Below are 23098 nucleotides of genomic sequence, written 5' to 3' on the forward strand. Positions count from 1 at the left end.
CCAAATATGGTAGTGATATAACGGCATCACTACCACATATGGGCACATCACAGTTTTTTTGTCACATAAAGTTTGATAGTGTAGACAGAGCTTTAGAGTTGTGAAATCAGTATCTAAAAAAATCAAATTTCGCCAGCACAAACCCACCTTATACGAACTATGCTTTGGAGTTGGAAGCTTACATTCTCAGTGAGAAAAAGCCCTAAAGCTCTGTCTACACTATCAAGCTTTACGTAACAACCAATGTAATGTGCCCATATATGGACACGATGACGATATATTATTACTACCATAATTAGGCACATCACACTTCTTGTCAAACTCGTTTGATAGTGTGTAGACAGAGATTTACTCCAAATTCAGATCAGCATTTATGGCTAACCACAATAAAAGTGTTCCTTTCCGATTCTGTCAATCTATCAGAGATCATACAAAACGCAATTCCCCTACTCACTGTCAATCAATCTACGGTGACCTTGATGTTACACTGATTTATTAAGTGGTGTTTACCTTTTTCTATTAATTTTGTATTGAATGTTCTATATTTAACATAATCAATTCGCATGGGTGTAGGGTTTCTCGTTTTGTATATTGCATTAATAGCTACCAGTGGGTATGTTTGCTTTAGGAGGCCTACTCATTAGTTTCTACGGAGGCATAAAGTGGCCGAATTTTTGTAAAGTTTGGTTCTCACTAGGACGTAAACGCAACGCAAGCGTGTTGACCAATGACAAGCGACAGTTCAAATAATTTATCGCTTGTAAGGCTTGGTTCCCACTAGCGACGCAACGCAAGGACGTGATGCAACGTAAGTGATTTGACCAATCACAAGCGATGGATTATTCGAACAGTAGCTTGTCATTGGTCAACTCGCTTGCTTTGCGCGTACAACGTCTTTAGTGGAAACCACGCTTAATTGGTGAACTGCCTTACGTTACGTCCTTGTCTTGCGTCTCAAGCATTACCACAAAATACGTATAATATGCGTTAACTTGCCTGTAGTCTCTTTTGTGGAAACACTGGTGAAGGTTGCAGGCATATGCCTGTTTATCGTGGAATATGCGTGGCTCATGGAATACATTATCATCATTCCATATTTAATTAAGTCTGATACATTTGTTTTTATAATAAATTATTTGCGATATTTCACCTAGAGCGTCCGTAAAGTTTGTAGTTAAATTTCTCTAACGTAGTTGCAGTGATAATATATGAAATTGAATACACTCTGTTCGATATTCGTTCTAATATAAATATATGCACATTTAACTTAATCATGCTTTTAATTAATTTGAACACGTTTCTATTAGGCCAATAATGCAAAAGGACCTTCGTGCTTCTTGACAAAGTGACGGCACTGATGTGTTTTCATTATCAAAGCTCGGTTTCCCAGTTCGACGCAAGCGCGTACACAACACAAGTGAGTTGACCAATCACAAGCATGACGGACGGACCATCGCGTTGTGATTGGTCAAATTACTTGTGTTGCGCTCTTACGACATTGCGTCCTGGAGGTGGGAACCAAGCTTAAGATATAATACTTAAACAAGTTATTCTTCCAGACGATAAACGTCCAAATTAAGAAGGTACCGACTAAACTTAGTTTGTTATTTATTTGTCTAAACTTGGTTCCCACTAGAACGTAACGCAAGGACGTAAACGCAACGCAAGCGTTGTAACCAATGACAAGCAAAGTTATAGACAGTTAGCAATCACAAGCGAATAAGTCATCGCTTGTGATTGGTCAATTCATTTGTGTTGCGTTACGTCCTTGCGTTGCGTCGCTAGTGGGAACCACGCTTTAGAAAGAAAAGAAAATCAAAGTTTAGGTATAAGGCCTATACTGTAATTGTTGTAGCAACTATTAAAGCTTGGTTCCCACTAGAACGTAACGCAAGGACGTAAACGCAACGCAAGTGAATTGACCAATCACAAGCGATGGCTTACTCGCTTGTGATTGCTAACTGTCTATAACTTCGCCTGTCATTGGTTAAAACGCTTGCGTTGCGTTTACGTCCTTGCGTTACGTTCTAGTGGGAACCAAGCTTAACAATTATTTGGTAGCAAATAGTGATTAATTAACACCAAATGAAACAAATAATGTAGAATTGATAGATATATTGCTAAACTGTTTATAATCCCCCAACATGGTGACCGCCAACAATGACGTAACACACTGATTTGACCAATCACGACGCGATGGGTGATCCAAAATGTCGTTTGAATGGTACGTACGCCATGCGTTGCGTACAAGTGGAAACCAAGTTTTAACATCACTTTACGGAGCAGCACAGCGATGACGTACATTTCGGCTATAATTATATTTCCATCGTTTCTACAAAAACAGACGGACGATTTCTTCAATGCAATTGCTTAAATTAATTGTAAACACACAGCTACATAAAAAATAGTTTTCGGTTATCTTTTCACTTTTATCGATTTTTAAAATAAATGTTATTACTAGATTTTCAATCAATATAAATGGTTTTCACGTTCCCAATAATAAATTGTTTATTAATGATGTTGTAAATTGTTATTTGTCTCTAAGAAGCAAGTGTCATCATACACTTGCTCGAAGTCTGTATTCATTGTCTTTTTTATTTATTTTTTTTAATCTCGATTTTTGTTATTTGTTTTTTTAATTCTGAAATATCGAATCTCAAGTAGTATACGTATGAAACGCCATATGTGCAAAAATATTTATCTTTTTATTAAAATTAGAACAAAACTAGTGTAATCATAATTATTATTATAAATCATTTATTCAAATTATCAATAATTACAACGGTATACCAGTTTTTTACCATATAAAGGGTCTATCACAGTTTCGTTTTCATGAGGCTATGCGCATATCGATTGGCGCATAGCCGCGTGTAGCGTCGTTAAAACGGAATACTGACGGCGCCGGATTTTGGATATGTATACCAAATATCGATTTATCTGCATCTGCGTCCGTCAAATTGTGTCTCTTGTGTAAACAGCCAATCATCGCCGAGTGTGTTATATAAAATTGATGGAGGACCGATTGAAGTGCTGTGTTAAAATCAATATCACTGCGCGCTCTTTAGGCCTAAGTATATTAATGCAGTTAAAATGCAAATAGTTGACACTCAACTTAATCAAACTCAATTTTTAATAGTTTAACTTAACTTTAACGTGGCCTTCGGTTCACTGATTGAAATGTGTAATTTTCAATTCAATATTTTTGATTGGATCGTATTAGGCTCTATAAAACAATTTTAAGCTGAAGTTATTACACCTTGAGAAAATGACAAAAAAATCTCTCGACGGTTTCGCGTGCGTGTTCGATGTCGACATTATGTGGTAAGTGGTAGCTTGTGTTTGTCAGAGTTGTCGCCCGCGTGTTTGTCCTGTGCACAATTAGAAAGAAGTCATCATTGTCGGTCTGTTTTACTCGTTATCTTTTTTTTTGTGGTATAGTCAAAAGGTTTTCTCGTTTTTTTGCGTTAAGCTCTGTCTACACTCTATCACACTTTATGTGGCAACCAAATTTGATGTGCCCAATGGACGATGATGATGTCATATCACTGCCATATTTGGGCATATCACTGCCATATGGGCAAATCACACTTGTTTTTGTCAAACTAGTTTGATGGTGTAGACGGATCTTAAACTACCACTTTTTTCATTTCATCATATCATAATAAATACATCATCCTTTTTTATATTGTTATTTTCGTTCTTATATTATATATATATATATTTTTTTTTTTCAGTAAGTGGTTGGATCATTACAATTTGATGAATAAGTTACTTAGTTTGATTTGTGAAAACTGAATCACCAGTAGGCCTATCACCAGTAGGCCTATCACCAGTAGGCCTATCACCAGTAGGCCTATCACCAGTAGGCCTATCAAATAACACAAAGAGAATGTTTCTATAATGTATTTACAATCCTTTTAATAATTTAATGTTAAACTTTAAAACGACTAAAGAAAGCAAGGTAATGGACATAAACGTGACGTCAACACGTACGTAGGCCTAATTGTCCTTCTTCTTCTTCCTGTGGCATGCTTCATTAATGCCAGGCACCATTATAATGAGAGGCACACAGTTGACGTATGCGTACACACGTTCTTGATGACTCCTTGACGACTACAACTTTTTTTTAAAGTTACATAAAATAATCGTAATTATTCTTATGGAACCGAAATCCAAGCATACATTTTCAATTATATTATTTATAGCAACACCATGGCAATCTGTTATAGCAATCTGTCAGATTGCCTTGCAATCTGTCAGATTGCCTTGGTGCTAATATTGACGTTACTAAACAATGCTTTTCTAGAATAAATTGCAATCTGCTCAGAGCTGCCATTGTTTTCTATTAAAGGCGGTAAGAAGATCACTCAGGTCCTACTGTAATTCCTCGTCACTTCCACTTGATACATTTTACCATAGCAATCCGGACCTTTTTATTAGTTATGGCGTAAAGTATGGGATTGAACACGGAATCTGCATACATAATCAAATGTATCCACTTCCAGTGTCTTCTGTCTTCAAACACCATCGTAAAATTTTTCATAACTCCAGTTATCCCCAACGGGGCCCAACAAACTAAGAACGTTGATAGTATCACGCCCATCATAATCGCTGGTTTAATGTATCTTCGCTTGAAGTCTACATGTGTCGATGATTTATTTTTATCAGTAGGCCTATGCACGTTCGGAAATTTTGATGACATGTCGTCTGCGTTTTGAGCGCGATCATTTTTGGATGGGTTTACTGCAACGGTGTTAACTGTGGCGGACGCACCATCGTCCATAATTCCTACTCTACGTCGGCGTAGAATTCTTTTTCGGATATTCAAAAACGTATTCAAATTGAAATATGCAATTACCGACATTGGCACGAATAACAGAATAAATAGAAGAAATAAGTTTGATAATGTTTCGGGTATGGTATGGAAGTTACAATACAGATCGTCTGCTGTTGTGTCATTAAATCCCACTACCTCATAGTAGACAATCTCATTGGTTGTCATTGTTACTATTGAGAACACCCAGGTGAAACTAATTTGCATATTCACTTTTCGCTTTGTTTGAGCTTCCAGGTAAACGGGGTATTCCTTGTGAACGAGCAAGTAACGATCTAAGCTTATGAACGCAATGGTATAAATCGTCACAATGAGAAAGCTTCCCTCTATTATAGATTTAAGCATGCACATGACTACGCCAAATGGCCATCGGTCTAGCGTGGTGACAACGATCAGCAGTGGTAGTGGGATCAGTCCAACACCAAGATCAGCCGTGGCTAGACTCATGATGTGCCGGTTGCTTTGTGGGTTATTCCTTAATGTTGCGTTTCGCGTGAATACGATAATCGTTAATGCGTTTCCACCTATGGCTATTATAGACAGGATGCTAACGAGTATATGGGTGAGTATCAATCCTGCAGTAACTTCAAATTCGTCAGACACGTCAGATGTTGACGCATTCTCGTCAAACTCCATTTTCAGCAGGAATTCATCGATGAAATATGAAATTTAATCACTACAACGTACGATGACAGTCATTTATCAACTGTCTCAGCAAAGATAACCAAGACTCTACACAAAAAAAAGGAAAATTTTAAAAATAAAAATATAATTCGTTTATTTTGACAGTTACTGTCAATTTACGACCTTTAAGCATCAATTAACTTATTGACATTTTAGCCATATCAATAGATTGCATTCGATATCGATCGCAAGGCATACGTATAGTTAATTTAAAAGTCTAATAAACCCGTTTCTTCATTTAATACTTCACAATGAACAATATTGGCTAGATGTATCTAAATAAAGGAGTAATTGTAACATTAGATGATAATAACGACTTTACAGGGAAAAAATAAAACACTAACTAGGTCAACACTTTTAAAATTAGTTTTAAGGTATAGGCCTATGCGATTATATTCACAGTCGATGGTAAATTATTGATAATACATTAAAAAGTGCAGTACTCTAAATTCTATTTAATATAATTTGATCGATACCTCGTAGAAGATTAGTATTTTATGGAAAGATGCGCTTGGTATTGATCAATATACGACAAGATGATAATAATTTTAAGATGCAATGTAATATAAAAAAAATGTGTTTTATTTTGATTAGAAAAGACCTCAGTTTTGCCTCATTAAGATGGAAATGAATTGTAAAGGTTAGCTGAAAGCGACGGCATGAAATTAAAATTATAATTTCATACTAGAATAATAATAGTTCAATGAAAATATTTTAAAAACATTGGAACGAAATGAAATATGCTAATTAGTTGATAAAAATAAAATTTGCATGGACGCTTGATAATGATAATAAGAAAATAACGCCTTATACTATAAATGGTGGAAACAATGGCATGTTGAAGATAGACGATGATTTAAAACAAATTTCTTTGTTACGATACTGATGGTAACGTTGTTGCCATGATAATGATGACGTTGTTGGTTGCCATGATAATGATGGAGTAGTTTCCATGATAATAATGGAGTAGTTTTCATGATAATGACGTTTTCTTTATCATGAAGCTTTGTTATGATATTGATGATGACGTTGTTGCCATGATAATGATGACGTTGTTGCCATGATAATGATGGAGTAGTTGCCATGATAATGATGGAGTAGTTGTCATCAGTTGGTTGTCATGATAATGACGTTTTATTTATCATGAAGCTTTGTTATGATACTGATGATGACGTTGTTGCCATGATAATGATGAAGTAGTTGTCATGATAATGATAGAGTAGTTGTCAAGATAATGACGTTTTCTTTACATTATCATAAAGCTTTTGTTATGATGCTGATGATGACGTTGTACTGATAATGATAATTATGACATTCTTGTTATGATAATGACGGTTCTGGTGGTAGAACAAGTCTTCTTCTAAGGACTATAAAAAGGACTAGTGTACACATCTGGCTCATGTGCACATTAAAGAACCTAGTACACCTTTCGAGACGAGTAGAGGGTTACCCCGTTGTACTAGTTCAGACACAGCCACTATCACAAACTTATAGTACGGTAGTGTACTACACACTGGGCCCTCTCTGGGAGAACAGTCTTAGACTGAAGAGGCTACCCAGTATAAAGAATAAATAATTAATAAATAACGACTACGATAACGAAGAACAAAAATGGTAATTGTTGATATCTATATTATTATTATACACTATTATAATCAGACAGGGGAATATATAGTAAGCTTGAGGATTCATTCAATTAACCAGTCAATCACGTCTGTTGTTTCCTCAATACACTAAAGATTCAGAACTACTCTAATAGATTGATTACAAAGCGTCATTCACATTCAACACATTACCTTATTGCCCCAAAAAATAGTAAAAAGGGTTTTGGCAATTAGCAATATTTATTACTTTTTAAAGAAAAAACAGATTGAAGAACTTATATAAAAGATTACAAAAATGTAAGCTTCTTAAACTAGCAACTCCGGCTGATTTTCACTGCTTTTGTATTATTGAAATTAATTAATTTCCAGTTATTACCGGCGGTCTAAAGTTTTTCTATTTTTTAGATTATTTTCTTTCTTTCTTTCCTTGAAAAAAAGAAACATTTATTATATATGGCGTTTGGCCCAAATAATATGTAACAGATAAATAAACTTAACATCAGAGTGCGTTTAAAAATGCTGCTCTACCTTTAAATGAAATAAATAAATATTTTCCAAGCTTACTAACGAGATCAGTATTTCTAGTAGACATAAGATAAATATATTTTAATTTAGATGGGGATATTCGTTCTAATATCTCAATAAAATAACAAACTAAAGTGAAGTAATTTCAATAATCTTTCATTTATATTAATACGATTCCATCTTCCTTTTTAAATTTTCAATTCTAATATCCCTAGTCTTCGTTTAATCATATTTTTTTTATGATTGTAATTTCTTAATTAAATTAAGTATTCAATTCCAAAATTATAATTTTAATGCGTGTGTAATATTGGAACTTAGACTTTCATGGAATTTTGTTATCGGTTAGCTTTTGTTTAAAATTTGAAATAAAAGTATATAAGTTGTTGACCTGTTGAGCATGCCGTATGTTGCTACTATGTATACATAGGCCTAATATTTGTTTTACGTCATTGGCCCAACATTGCTAATTTCTTTGAGCTTTTTTATATTGAAAATCATTGTTTAATATATTTATCATTGCCTTCAGCCAGTAACGAATTACATTACTGCTACTGTACTGGGAATGTGGATTGGGGACTCTTGGTACAGAATTACCTATTCCTAAAATATATATACAGAATTTTAAGTGAATTTTCTCTAATATTGATATATCTTTCAACCCCCATATTTCACTCTACCATAAAGTAAAATTGGTAGAATCTAGAATAGAATGAAATATAGGCCTAATGATTTTATTTTAACTTGTAAGTTCAAAACGCCTTTTATGTAAACAAAGCCTTATTAGGTTGTTGACAACTGTTTCCTTTCTTTATTCCAATTACTATTTGAGTTGAAAACAACTCCTAAATATTTGAAAGATTTGACAATGTCAATTGTATTTCCATTTTTCAAATTTCTTAAGATTACTACCATTTTTAAACACTACACTATTACTGTTGGTGTGTGTGTGTGTGTGTCTGTGATGTATATGTGTATGTGCAGTTACATGTTTACATTTATATTATATATAAGTATATAATATTCTTACATGGCTTCCCAATATACAAGTTTTCAATTGGATTTTTGTTTCCAATTGATCGATACTTTCTTGGTTTTTTTTTGCCTCTTTTATTTTTTATATTACTGAATCACCTTTTTTCATACACTATGATTTACTGTATTATAACTCTAAAAAAAATATATATATATAAAATATCAGAAATTATAATGTTTTACTCAAATATGAATATGAAAGAAATAGATGTTTATTTGAATTGAATTGAATTGAATTGAACTTTTAACATTGACAGTTACATCCCATCTTTTACAATAAGCAGACAACTTATTTAAATAATGTTGCAAACCACAAACAGTATCACCAAATAATACAAGATCATATGCATAACGTAGATGTGTAATTGATACATCTCCTATTCAAATTCTATGTTACGCTTATTAAATCATTATGTATTGTCCTAAAAAACATGAAAAATGAAGATTAACATTGCATCAGGCTTTGAATAGGTTATTTTGTAGTAAATCTCTTCCATATAGGAAAACAACCGAAAAAAAATATTTTCACTTATAAAGTGATAAAATAAATTGTTAAATTGAACTAAAAACCCATTGGCTGACAGCCAATTTGACACTTTTTCAGTAAATAATTTGTTCAAATTCAAAGTGGATAATTATTATGTGACATTCATTCAACAACAACAACAATTTAAATGTTAAATACATCTTAAAAATATTAAATAAAAAGGACGAAAGTGGGGAAACCTGTTGTAGGGCCTATATTGATTAAACATTTTAAAGAAATACTAATATTGCCATCGGCCTTAACATGAATATACTCTGTATGTATTTTGTTGTTAAATGATTACTAGATTCAACATTCCCTAATAAATATTTTTATAATAGAATCTATCTCCGATCCAACTATCCTTTACGAGTTCAATTCAACAACAACAATCGATCATCTTTAATGTATGGGTAATAACAGGCTGAGGTAAAAAGGTAAACATCTTATGTTTTAATGATTTTTTTTGGATATTTCAATTTTGCAAATGTCAATTAATATTGAACGGAGTGGTTCAGATGTGCATCGTACACGTTTACCCTTTCCGTTACTGGTTTTGTATTTTTGTCAAGGATTTTCGTCAAAAGTATTAAAATAAAAATGTATAGGTATTCGGTACTTACTGTTAAGCCATGCTTTCGAGTATCGACAGCCAAAAATAATTGACAAAACCGCTTGGGCTAAAAGTGTGATAGGCACTATACGTTGAGCATAAACCCCGCATCTCGCACTATAACTGTATGGTAAAGGTATGTTCTTGGTAGCCTACTGTACTGCAGGTTGTGAAAACCGTCGTATACTTGTTAACATTAATTGTAAGGAAATGAAAAAATGGCAATTAGACCACAAGAATAAATACTAACAATACTTACCATTCGGTCTAATTAGATCGCCGCGTACTAAATCTGATTTCCGTCTATACGCATGACAAAACCAAAATAATTGGAAGAAAATTAAAGAATATTTTGATTCATGAAGTTACACAGAGCCTGAACCTCTGTGATCACTGCTTCCTTAACCACAGTAACTAAGCAATTAATGAGTAGTCTGGAAACACATTCTACCACCAACTGACTTTACACTTTCTCCACCAGTGTACAATGTATTTAGGCTTTGATTGACCGTAATGAATTAAATATAATTGGTCAGTTAGGAAACGTAGGCCTAAGATACGGGTCACAGAAGATTAACAGAAGAATGAGTTCAGATTGGTCCCATTAGGACTCAAGTTGACTATGGTTGTCTAACGCGTGCACACGAATCACGAAGCACACGTTTGTTCAGTAAATGTGCATAATTACAATGGTTAGTTCCTCGATGGTTAGTTGTAGACCCAGGCCTTTATGTTACCAAGGAATACCATGCATAACATAATGTCATCATAATTATTAACTGTGTAAAGGTTTTGATTCCTTGGTAAAAACAAGCCTATAGTTTTCATTGCTTTTTGGTATTCAACGACAAATTGAATACAAAACACTTTATATATCGAAAACAGGTTTATCTTCGGAAAACGTACCTGATTGACAAAGAAAAGGATGTAAAAGTTTAATCATTCGAGAGCAAGCACAGGAATTGTGTAAAGTAAGCTTATTTGGAACTGGTGTCTAGTAGTAATAGAAACGTACTAGGCCTAGTACATCAGTAGGCCTAAATGGTATTGCGGGAAAACTAGAATTCAGTAGGGCAGCGCGGCTCGGTCGTGATACTTACATCTTCTGGCCTTCCTATAGTAATAGCATGAACCACAACTCCTCCTTTTGTTATTTGTCATTGATTTATTTCTAATATTATAAATTTGAAATCTGAAACTATTGTTTGGTTGATTTGTACTAGGGTGTTTTTAATTGTATAACGTATAGAAAAGGCCACTTTAATTACTATTTAGAATGACGCACATGACGTCACAAATGTTTTTTAGAATTGTATAATTTCATTTCAAGGACATGACATAATGATACTAATGGATATATTAGATAACATTTCATTTCCTTATATTTAAATACAATAGTGTCAACAATAACACAATAGCGGGGGCGCTATTACGGTTTTTCTGATTGTGATTTTCAACTCAGTCGCGACAGACAGGTTCTTAACAATTATTCATAAGAGTTTGAGTAGTTAGAGCAAGGCAACCTAACGGGATGTTAAGCTTCGGGGTGCAAAGGGTTTATCTGTGGCTACGACACGAGACCAGCTCCACGCCCCTTAAACAGACAACGGAATATAGTACAGTATACTGTTGGAATTTGTCGCAGCCGGACATAAGATCAAAATGATATACGATTTCCTATCTTGACAAGGCAAGCTCAGTGTCCTGTTGTTAGTGCCTTGGTTAGAGCATGGATAAAATGAGAGAGAAGGATTTGTATCGGCGCTAACATTAATCAACAATCAAATCTTCTAGTCTGCTTTCAAACACGACGACCGAGATACATTGTGTGTTTATTTATCACTTATATATTTTATTCAGTTATTCAAGTATACCCAAACGCAAAACTTGAATGGTCAAAAACCCCGGGGTGTCTCCGGAGATCACTCCGGAGTTTTGGTGTGAAAGGGGTATTATATACATAAAAATACATTCATAAAATTTATCAGCAGGAAAAAAGTAACATTTTGCAGTTGAATGCACTTTTTGATAACAGAAAAGGATTACAATAAAAAAAAATAAAATAAACACATTCCAAATTTAACTCATAAAAGTAACTGATAAATATGATAAGGGACTATAGTCTTACAACGCACCGCATTACAATGTTACCGTATGTACGTATCCTGTCAGCATTGCGAGTATAATATTTATGAATGAAATAGTATTACCTCTAGGTGGAAGAAGTGGGAACAACTAGGATTCAAAATGGATTTCACAAAGGATATACAAAGATCTCTACGCCTTTCACTAAGGCTCTTTAGAAGCAACACAATCAAAGCATTATTGTATGAAATATAATTTCTTCCTACATTAACAACATTTTCAATGCACGTTTCTTAACTCGCTCAATTTTTCTTTTCAATCTCAATTTTTTTTCTTTCTTTTTTTTGTATTTATATGGTGTTGGTGATTGTAAAAACAATCAATGTTGATTGAACAAGTTGTACTGTGCATCAGTCTCGTGAATAAACAAAGTTTTTTTAAAATATGGTTTAATATTAAGCCTCCATTCCAAACCGGAGCGGCGTATTATAACACCGGTCTAACATAACCTATATACACTGACATAAGGTTGAGGGAAGAGACACCACGGCGTTATAATGTCCTTAAATAGTACAGTTTACTGCTGTTTCCCTTCTTTTTCATAGATATCACTGTTCTTCTAAACTTGAAAGGACTAACCTTCTTTAAACCGCAACCACATACTGGTATGAATGTAGTGCGAGGAATGCGGGAAAGGGCATCGTATAAGGTATGAATGTAGTGCGAGGAATGCGGGAAAGGGCACCGTATAACTGGTATGAATGTAGTGCGATGAATGCAGGAAAGGGCACCGTATAACTGGTATGAATGTAGTGCGAGGAATGCGGGAAATGGCATCGTATAAGGTATGAATGTAGTGCGAGGAATGCGGGAAATGGCATCGTATAACTGGTATGAATGTAGTGCGAGGAATGCGGGAAATGGCATCGTATAAGGTATGAATGTAGTGCGAGGAATGCGGGAAATGGCATCGTATAACTGGTATGAATGTAGTGCGAGGAATGCGGGAAATGGCATCGTATAACTGGTATGAATGTAGTGCGAGGAATGCGGGAAAGGACATCGTATAACTGGTATGAATGTAGTGCGAGGAATGCGGGAAAGGGCATCGTATAACTGGTATGAATGTAGTGCGAGGAATGCGGGAAAGGGCATCGTATAAGGTATGAATGTAGTGCGATGAATGCGGGAAATGGCACCGTATAACTGGTATGAATGTAGTGCGAGGAATGCGGGAAAGGACATCGTATAAGATATGAATGTAGTGCGAGGAATGCGGGAAAGGGCACCGTATAACTGGTATGAATGTAGTGCGAGGAATGCGGGAAATGGCACCGTATAACTGGTATGAATGTAGTGCGAGGAATGCGGGAAATGGCATCGTATAAGATATGAATGTAGTGCGAGGAATGCGGGAAAGGGCACCGTATAACTGGTATGAATGTAGTGCGAGGAATGCGGGAAATGGCACCGTATAACTGGTATGAATGTAGTGCGAGGAATGCGGGAAAGGGCACCGTATAACTGGTATGAATGTAGTGCGAGGAATGCGGGAAAGGGCATCGTATAAGATATGAATGTAGTGCGAGGAATGCGGGAAAGGGCACCGTATAACTGGTATGAATGTAGTGCGAGGAATGCGGGAAATGGCATCGTATAAGGTATGAATGTAGTGCGAGGAATGCGGGAAAGGGCATCGTATAAGATATGAATGTAGTGCGAGGAATGCGGGAAAGGGCACCGTATAACTGGTATGAATGTAGTGCGAGGAATGCGGGAAATGGCACCGTATAACTGGTATGAATGTAGTGCGAGGAATGCGGGAAAGGGCACCGTATAACTGGTATGAATGTAGTGCGAGGAATGCGGGAAAGGGCATCGTATAACTGGTATGAATGTAGTGCGAGGAATGCGGGAAAGAGCATCGTATAACTGGTATGAATGTAGTGCGAGGAATGCGGGAAAGGGCATCGTATAAGGTATGAATGTAGTGCGAAGAATGCGGGAAAGGGCACCGTATAACTGGTATGAATGTAGTGCGAGGAATGCGGGAAATGGCACCGTATAACTGGTATGAATGTAGTGCGAGGAATGCGGGAAATGGCATCGTATAAGGTATGAATGTAGTGCGAGGAATGCGGGAAAGGGCATCGTATAAGATATGAATGTAGTGCGAGGAATGCGGGAAAGGGCACCGTATAACTGGTATGAATGTAGTGCGAGGAATGCGGGAAATGGCACCGTATAACTGGTATGAATGTAGTGCGAGGAATGCGGGAAAGGGCACCGTATAACTGGTATGAATGTAGTGCGAGGAATGCGGGAAAGGGCATCGTATAACTGGTATGAATGTAGTGCGAGGAATGCGGGAAAGGGCATCGTATAACTGGTATGAATGTAGTGCGAGGAATGCGGGAAAGGGCATCGTATAAGGTATGAATGTAGTGCGAAGAATGCGGGAAAGGGCACCGTATAACTGGTATGAATGTAGTGCAAGGAATGCGGGAAATGGCACCGTATAACTGGTATGAATGTAGTGCGAGGAATGCGGGAAAGGGCATCGTATAAGGTATGAATGTAGTGCGAGGAATGCGGGAAAGGGCACCGTATAACTGGTATGAATGTAGTGCGAGGAATGCGGGAAATGGCACCGTATAACTGGTATGAATGTAGTGCGAGGAATGCGGGAAAGGGCACCGTATAACTGGTATGAATGTAGTGCGAGGAATGCGGGAAATGGCACCGTATAACTGGTATGAATGTGGTGCGAGGAATGCGGGAAATGGCACCGTATAACTGGTATGAATGTAGTGCGAGGAATGCGGGAAAGGGCACCGTATAAGGTATGAATGTAGTGCGAGGAATGCGGGAAATGGCACCGTATAACTGGTATGAATGTAGTGCGAGGAATGCGGGAAAGGGCATCGTATAACTGGTATGAATGTAGTGCGAGGAATGCGGGAAATGGCACCGTATAACTGGTATGAATGTAGTGCGAGGAATGCGGGAAAGGACATCGTATAAGGTATGAATGTAGTGCGAGGAATGCGGGAAATGGCACCGTATAACTGGTATGAATGTAGTGCGAGGAATGCGGGAAGTGCATCGTATAAGGTATGAATGTAGTGCGAGGAATGCGGGAAAGGGCACCGTATAAGGTATGAATGTAGTGCGAGGAATGCGGGAAATGGCATCGTATAACTGGTATGAACGTAGTGCGAAGAATGCGGGAAATGGCATCGTATAACTGGTATGAATGTAGTGCGAGGAATGCGGGAAAGGGCACCGTATAAGGTATGAATGTAGTGCGAGGAATGCGGGAAAGGGCATCGTATAAGGTATGAATGTAGTGCGAGGAATGCGGGAAATGGCATCGTATAAGGTATGAATGTAGTGCGAGGAATGCGGGAAATGGCATCGTATAACTGGTATGAATGTAGTGCGAGGAATGCGGGAAAGGGCATCGTATAAGGTATGAATGTAGTGCGATGAATGCAGGAAAGGGCACCGTATAACTGGTATGAATGTAGTGCGAGGAATGCGGGAAAGGGCATCGTATAACTGGTATGAATGTAGTGCGAGGAATGCGGGAAAGGGCATCGTATAAGGTATGAATGTAGTGCGATGAATGCGGGAAATGGCACCGTATAACTGGTATGAATGTAGTGCGAGGAATGCGGGAAAGGACATCGTATAAGATATGAATGTAGTGCGAGGAATGCGGGAAAGGGCACCGTATAACTGGTATGAATGTAGTGCGAGGAATGCGGGAAATGGCACCGTATAACTGGTATGAATGTAGTGCGAGGAATGCGGGAAATGGCATCGTATAAGATATGAATGTAGTGCGAGGAATGCGGGAAAGGGCACCGTATAACTGGTATGAATGTAGTGCGAGGAATGCGGGAAATGGCACCGTATAACTGGTATGAATGTAGTGCGAGGAATGCGGGAAAGGGCACCGTATAACTGGTATGAATGTAGTGCGAGGAATGCGGGAAAGGGCATCGTATAAGATATGAATGTAGTGCGAGGAATGCGGGAAAGGGCACCGTATAACTGGTATGAATGTAGTGCGAGGAATGCGGGAAATGGCATCGTATAAGGTATGAATGTAGTGCGAGGAATGCGGGAAAGGGCATCGTATAAGATATGAATGTAGTGCGAGAAATGCGGGAAAGGGCACCGTATAACTGGTATGAATGTAGTGCGAGGAATGCGGGAAATGGCACCGTATAACTGGTATGAATGTAGTGCGAGGAATGCGGGAAAGGGCACCGTATAACTGGTATGAATGTAGTGCGAGGAATGCGGGAAAGGGCATCGTATAACTGGTATGAATGTAGTGCGAGGAATGCGGGAAAGGGCATCGTATAACTGGTATGAATGTAGTGCGAGGAATGCGGGAAAGGGCATCGTATAAGGTATGAATGTAGTGCGAAGAATGCGGGAAAGGGCACCGTATAACTGGTATGAATGTAGTGCGAGGATCGGAATGCGGGAAATGGCACCGTATAACTGGTATGAATGTAGTGCGAGGAATGCGGGAAATGGCATCGTATAAGGTATGAATGTAGTGCGAGGAATGCGGGAAAGGGCATCGTATAAGATATGAATGTAGTGCGAGGAATGCGGGAAAGGGCACCGTATAACTGGTATGAATGTAGTGCGAGGAATGCGGGAAATGGCACCGTATAACTGGTATGAATGTAGTGCGAGGAATGCGGGAAAGGGCACCGTATAACTGGTATGAATGTAGTGCGAGGAATGCGGGAAAGGGCATCGTATAACTGGTATGAATGTAGTGCGAGGAATGCGGGAAAGGGCATCGTATAACTGGTATGAATGTAGTGCGAGGAATGCGGGAAAGGGCATCGTATAAGGTATGAATGTAGTGCGAAGAATGCGGGAAAGGGCACCGTATAACTGGTATGAATGTAGTGCGAGGAATGCGGGAAATGGCACCGTATAACTGGTATGAATGTAGTGCGAGGAATGCGGGAAAGGGCATCGTATAAGGTATGAATGTAGTGCGAGGAATGCGGGAAAGGGCACCGTATAACTGGTATGAATGTAGTGCGAGGAATGCGGGAAATGGCACCGTATAACTGGTATGAATGTAGTGCGAGGAATGCGGGAAAGGGCACCGTATAACTGGTATGAATGTAGTGCGAGGAATGCGGGAAATGGCACCGTATAACTGGTATGAATGTGGTGCGAGGAATGCGGGAAATGGCACCGTATAACTGGTATGAATGTAGTGCGAGGAATGCGGGAAAGGGCACCGTATAAGGTATGAATGTAGTGCGAGGAATGCGGGAAATGGCACCGTATAACTGGTATGAATGTAGTGCGAGGAATGCGGGAAAGGGCAACGTATAACTGGTATGAATGTAGTGCGAGGAATGCGGGAAAGGGCACCGTATAAGGTATGAATGTAGTGCGAGGAATGCGGGAAATGGCACCGTATAACTGGTATGAATGTAGTGCGAGGAATGCGGGAAAGGGCACCGTATAAGGTATGAATGTAGTGCGAGGAATGCGGGAAATGGCACCGTATAACTGGTATGAATGTAGTACGAGGAATGCGGGAAATGGCACCGTATAACTGGTATGAATGTAGTGCGAGGAATGCGGGAAAGGGCAACGTATAACTGGTATGAATGTAGTGCGAGGAATGCGGGAAATGGCACCGTATAACTGGTATGAATGTAGTGCGAGGAATGCGGGAAAGGACATCGTATAAGGTATGAATGTAGTGCGAGGAATGCGGGAAATGGCACCGTATAACTGGTATGAATGTAGTGCGAGGAATGCGGGAAATGGCACCGTATAACTGGTATGAATGTAGTGCGAGGAATGCGGGAAAGGGCACCGTATAACTGGTATGAATGTAGTGCGAGGAATGCGGGAAATGGCACCGTATAACTGGTATGAATGTAGTGCGAGGAATGCGGGAAAGGGCACCGTATAAGGTATGAATGTAGTGCGAGGAATGCGGGAAATGGCATCGTATAACTGGTATGAACGTAGTGCGAAGAATGCGGGAAATGGCATCGTATAACTGGTATGAATGTAGTGCGAGGAATGCGGGAAAGGGCACCGTATAAGGTATGAATGTAGTGCGAGGAATGCGGGAAAGGGCATCGTATAAGGTATGAATGTAGTGCGAGGAATGCGGGAAATGGCATCGTATAAGGTATGAATGTAGTGCGAGGAATGCGGGAAATGGCATCGTATAACTGGTATGAATGTAGTGCGAGGAATGCGGGAAAGGGCACCGTATAACTGGTATGAATGTAGTGCGAGGAATGCGGGAAAGGGCACCGTATAACTGGTATGAATGTAGTGCGAGGAATGCGGGAAAGGGCATCGTATAAGGTATGAATGTAGTGCGAGGAATGCGGGAAAGGGCACCGTATAACTGGTATGAATGTAGTGCGAGGAATGCGGGAAAGGGCATCGTATAACTGGTATAAATGTAGTGCGAGGAATGCGGGAAAGGGCATCGTATAACTGGTATGAATGTAGTGCGAGGAATGCGGGAAAGGGCACCGTATAAGGTATGAATGTAGTGCGAGGAATGCGGGAAAGGGCATCGTATAAGGTATGAATGTAGTGCGAGGAATGCGGGAAATGGCACCGTATAACTGGTATGAATGTAGTGCGAGGAATGCGGGAAAGGGCATCGTATAACTGGTATGAATGTAGTGCGAGGAATGCGGGAAAGGGCACCGTATAAGGTATGAATGTAGTGCGAGGAATGCGGGAAAGGGCATCGTATAAGGTATGAATGTAGTGCGAGGAATGCGGGAAAGGGCACCGTATAACTGGTATGAATGTAGTGCGAGGAATGCGGGAAAGGACATCGTATAAGGTATGAATGTAGTGCGAGGAATGCGGGAAATGGCACCGTATAACTGGTATGAATGTAGTGCGAGGAATGCGGGAAAGGGCATCGTATAACTGGTATGAATGTAGTGCGATGAATGCAGGAAAGGGCACCGTATAACTGGTATGAATGTAGTGCGAGGAATGCGGGAAAGGGCACCGTATAAGGTATGAATGTAGTGCGAGGAATGCGGGAAAGGGCATCGTATAACTGGTATGAATGTAGTGCGAGGAATGCGGGAAATGGCACCGTATAACTGGTATGAATGTAGTGCGAGGAATGCGGGAAAGGGCACCGTATAAGGTATGAATGTAGTGCGAGGAATGCGGGAAATGGCACCGTATAACTGGTATGAATGTAGTGCGAGGAATGCGGGAAAGGGCATCGTATAACTGGTATGAATGTAGTGCGAGGAATGCGGGAAATGGCACCGTATAACTGGTATGAATGTAGTGCGAGGAATGCGGGAAATGGCACCGTATAACTGGTATGAATGTAGTGCGAGGAATGCGGGAAAGGACATCGTATAAGGTATGAATGTAGTGCGAGGAATGCGGGAAATGGCACCGTATAACTGGTATGAATGTAGTGCGAGGAATGCGGGAAGTGCATCGTATAAGGTATGAATGTAGTGCGAGGAATGCGGGAAAGGGCATCGTATAACTGGTATGAATGTAGTGCGAGGAATGCGGGAAATGGCACCGTATAACTGGTATGAATGTAGTGCGAGGAATGCGGGAAAGGGCACCGTATAAGGTATGAATGTAGTGCGAGGAATGCGGGAAATGGCACCGTATAACTGGTATGAATGTAGTGCGAGGAATGCGGGAAAGGGCATCGTATAACTGGTATGAATGTAGTGCGAGGAATGCGGGAAATGGCACCGTATAACTGGTATGAATGTAGTGCGAGGAATGCGGGAAAGGACATCGTATAAGGTATGAATGTAGTGCGAGGAATGCGGGAAATGGCACCGTATAACTGGTATGAATGTAGTGCGAGGAATGCGGGAAAGGGCACCGTATAACTGGTATGAATGTAGTGCGAGGAATGCGGGAAAGGGCATCGTATAAGGTATGAATGTAGTGCGAGGAATGCGGGAAAGGGCACCGTATAACTGGTATGAATGTAGTGCGAGGAATGCGGGAAAGGGCACCGTATAACTGGTATGAATGTAGTGCGAGGAATGCGGGAAAGGGCATCGTATAAGGTATGAATGTAGTGCGAGGAATGCGGGAAAGGGCACCGTATAACTGGTATGAATGTAGTGCGAGGAATGCGGGAAAGGGCATCGTATAAGGTATGAATGTAGTGCGAGGAATGCGGGAAAGGGCACCGTATAAGGTATGAATGTAGTGCGAGGAATGCGGGAAATGGCATCGTATAACTGGTATGAATGTAGTGCGAGGAATGCGGGAAAGGGCATCGTATAACTGGTATAAATGTAGTGCGAGGAATGCGGGAAAGGGCATCGTATAACTGGTATGAATGTAGTGCGAGGAATGCGGGAAAGGGCACCGTATAAGGTATGAATGTAGTGCGAGGAATGCGGGAAAGGGCATCGTATAAGGTATGAATGTACGTGCGATGAATGCGGGAAAGGGCACCGTATAACTGGTATGAATGTAGTGCGATGAATGCGGGAAATGGCACCGTATAACTGGTATGAATGTAGTGCGAGGAATGCGGGAAATGGCACCGTATAACTGGTATGAATGTAGAGCGAGGAATGCGGGAAAGGGCATCGTATAACTGGTATGAATGTAGTGCGAGGAATGCGGGAAATGGCACCGTATAACTGGTATGAATGTAGTGCGAGGAATGCGGGAAAGGACATCGTATAAGGTATGAATGTAGTGCGAGGAATGCGGGAAATGGCACCGTATAACTGGTATGAATGTAGTGCGAGGAATGCGGGAAAGGGCATCGTATAACTGGTATGAATGTAGTGCGATGAATGCGGGAAAGGGCACCGTATAAGGTATGAATGTAGTGCGAGGAATGCGGGAAAGGGCACCGTATAAGGTATGAATGTAGTGCGAGGAATGCGGGAAAGGGCATCGTATAACTGGTATGAATGTAGTGCGAGGAATGCGGGAAAGGGCACCGTATAAGGTATGAATGTAGTGCGAGGAATGCGGGAAAGGGCATCGTATAACTGGTATGAATGTAGTGCGAGGAATTCGGGAAAGGGCATCGTATAAGGTACGAATGTAGTGCAATGAATGCGGGAAAGGGCATCGTATAACTGGTATGAATGTAGTGCGAGGAATGCGGGAAAGGGCATCGTATAAGGTACGAATATAGTGCGAGGAATGCGAGAAAGGGCACCGTATAACTGGTATGAATGTAGTGCGAGGAATGCGGGAAAGGGCACCGTATAACTGGTATGAATGTAGTGCGAGGAATGCGGGAAAGGGCATCGTATAACTGGTATGAATGTAGTGCGAGGAATGCGGGAAATGGCGTCGTATAACTGGTATAAATGTAGTGCGAGGAATGCGGGAAATGGCACCGTATAACTGGTATGAATGTAGTGCGAGGAATGCGGGAAAGGGCACCGTCAGTACTAAGGACGGCCAAGGTAGACAACAACAAATCAATGGTGATTTGGTAACACTGTACATTGTTGCTTTAATTCTGATTTTGGAGAAAAATTGTCCGACGGACAGTTAGTGGCCAAATGTGAAAGAAATGAGTCATGACAACGTAATATTTTATCTTAAAATTAACACAAAAGTAAGAGTGATAGAAAAACAGGAAATAATGAAAAATGCTGAAATGACAATATTATACTTATTATATAACAATCAAACGAAGATGGTAGTAAATTACAAAGAGAGAAAATTACCTCATGACGCCAGTAAGCTGGAAACAAAACTTGTATATTCGTACTTTATTAAAGAAAAATGTAGGCATATTCCTCCGCACATGTAATGGGCAAATGGAATATGGCCTTTAACACTCAAAATATAGGCCTAGGCCTAAATTGGAGTGACGTTTGGATAAAAAAGTGAAAAATGAAAAAAAAAAACTAATATGCACAACTAAATTACAAGTTGTTGAACAAAATTGTTCTTACTAATCAACAGTTGAATGTGAAAATGAATAATAAATGTGACTTATGTGGGGTAATTGAAGACGAAAAACACGTGTTTTTTTAATGCATACGAAATAACACTTGGAAAAATATAGATAACATTTTTAAAAATATTGACAATGGCAGAAGCTCTTTTAAAGAACTTCTTTTAGGGTCTGATTGTGCATACAAAAATGACTTGTATTCAATTGCTATCTTCTCAATATAAAACACAAGATTTTAACTGAATTACTGTAAAAACTCTTGGATTCTATTTAAGTCTATTGTTAAGGATCTGAATAAACTAACGCTCATATAATGTTAAAGGAGTTATTAATTACGGTAATGTTTATGAATATTAACTGCATCTTGTATGATGTATTTTTTTTAAACGTTTGTTTTATATCTTTGTATATAATGTCTATGAGATGTATATAAATGGGTATAAATTAACAGTATATGAAACAATACGATATATATATATATGGAAACAATGTGAAAAACTTGAATTTACAAAAATTACTGATACATTTTGGGGGGGGGGGGGTGAGCAGAATAATACAAAGAAAAATGTAAGATATTAACGGAAAACAATATAATTAAAGAAAGAACATATGAAGACAGATATTACTGATTTATTTGTAATGTATTTAATTATGATATGAAAGAATAAAGGTGGTGGTTCACGCCATAAAAGAGAGAAAAAAATAGAGGAGAAAAAAAAGAGAAAAAGTGCCAAATGTTATACAAACAAAATATTATCGTCTGATATTGAGTGTGACGTTAAACCATTGTTTGGTATTAATACAAAAACCGTTAGATAATTGGACAATACTAATTAGGAACAGGTGATAAACGCACCAATCACAACGCAGCCTTAGGCAAACTATACATAATTACGATTGTTAAAATTCTAATAATTACCATGGGTATTCGGAAAGTCAGTCATCAGAGGCCTTCTATCATAGGCTTCAGGTAACATCATTTGGAGCACAAATAGAGCTGATTTAACGTTGCATCAACAGAGTTGATCGTGTTTGTGCGTGTAATTTAATTGCGAAAAGAGAACATTTCACACTGTAAGCGCTCAGTGATTTGTGTTTACACTGGTTTTGATGCACGCAACATGTGTAATATAGGCCTAAAATAGCATAGAATATAACATTTCTAACAGGGATTGAAACATACTGGGGTAGAGAAACCAATATATTTTTTTTTTAAATC

At 38.9% G+C, this 23098-nt stretch overlaps 1 protein-coding gene across 1 annotated transcript; it reads right to left on the reverse strand.

Annotated features, from left to right (window-relative positions):
* Positions 1 to 3919: 3919 nt before the first annotated feature.
* LOC140047934 (probable G-protein coupled receptor No18) lies at positions 3920 to 5474 on the reverse strand. Its single transcript, XM_072092969.1, has one exon. It carries the CDS (start codon positions 5468 to 5470, stop codon positions 4391 to 4393), a length of 1080 nt encoding a protein of 359 aa, XP_071949070.1. The 5' UTR covers positions 5471 to 5474; the 3' UTR covers positions 3920 to 4390.
* Positions 5475 to 23098: the final 17624 nt, after the last annotated feature.

The sequence above is a fragment of the Antedon mediterranea genome, chromosome 1 (genome assembly GCF_964355755.1).
Source record: "Antedon mediterranea chromosome 1, ecAntMedi1.1, whole genome shotgun sequence".
Classification (NCBI taxonomy): domain Eukaryota; kingdom Metazoa; phylum Echinodermata; class Crinoidea; order Comatulida; family Antedonidae; genus Antedon; species Antedon mediterranea.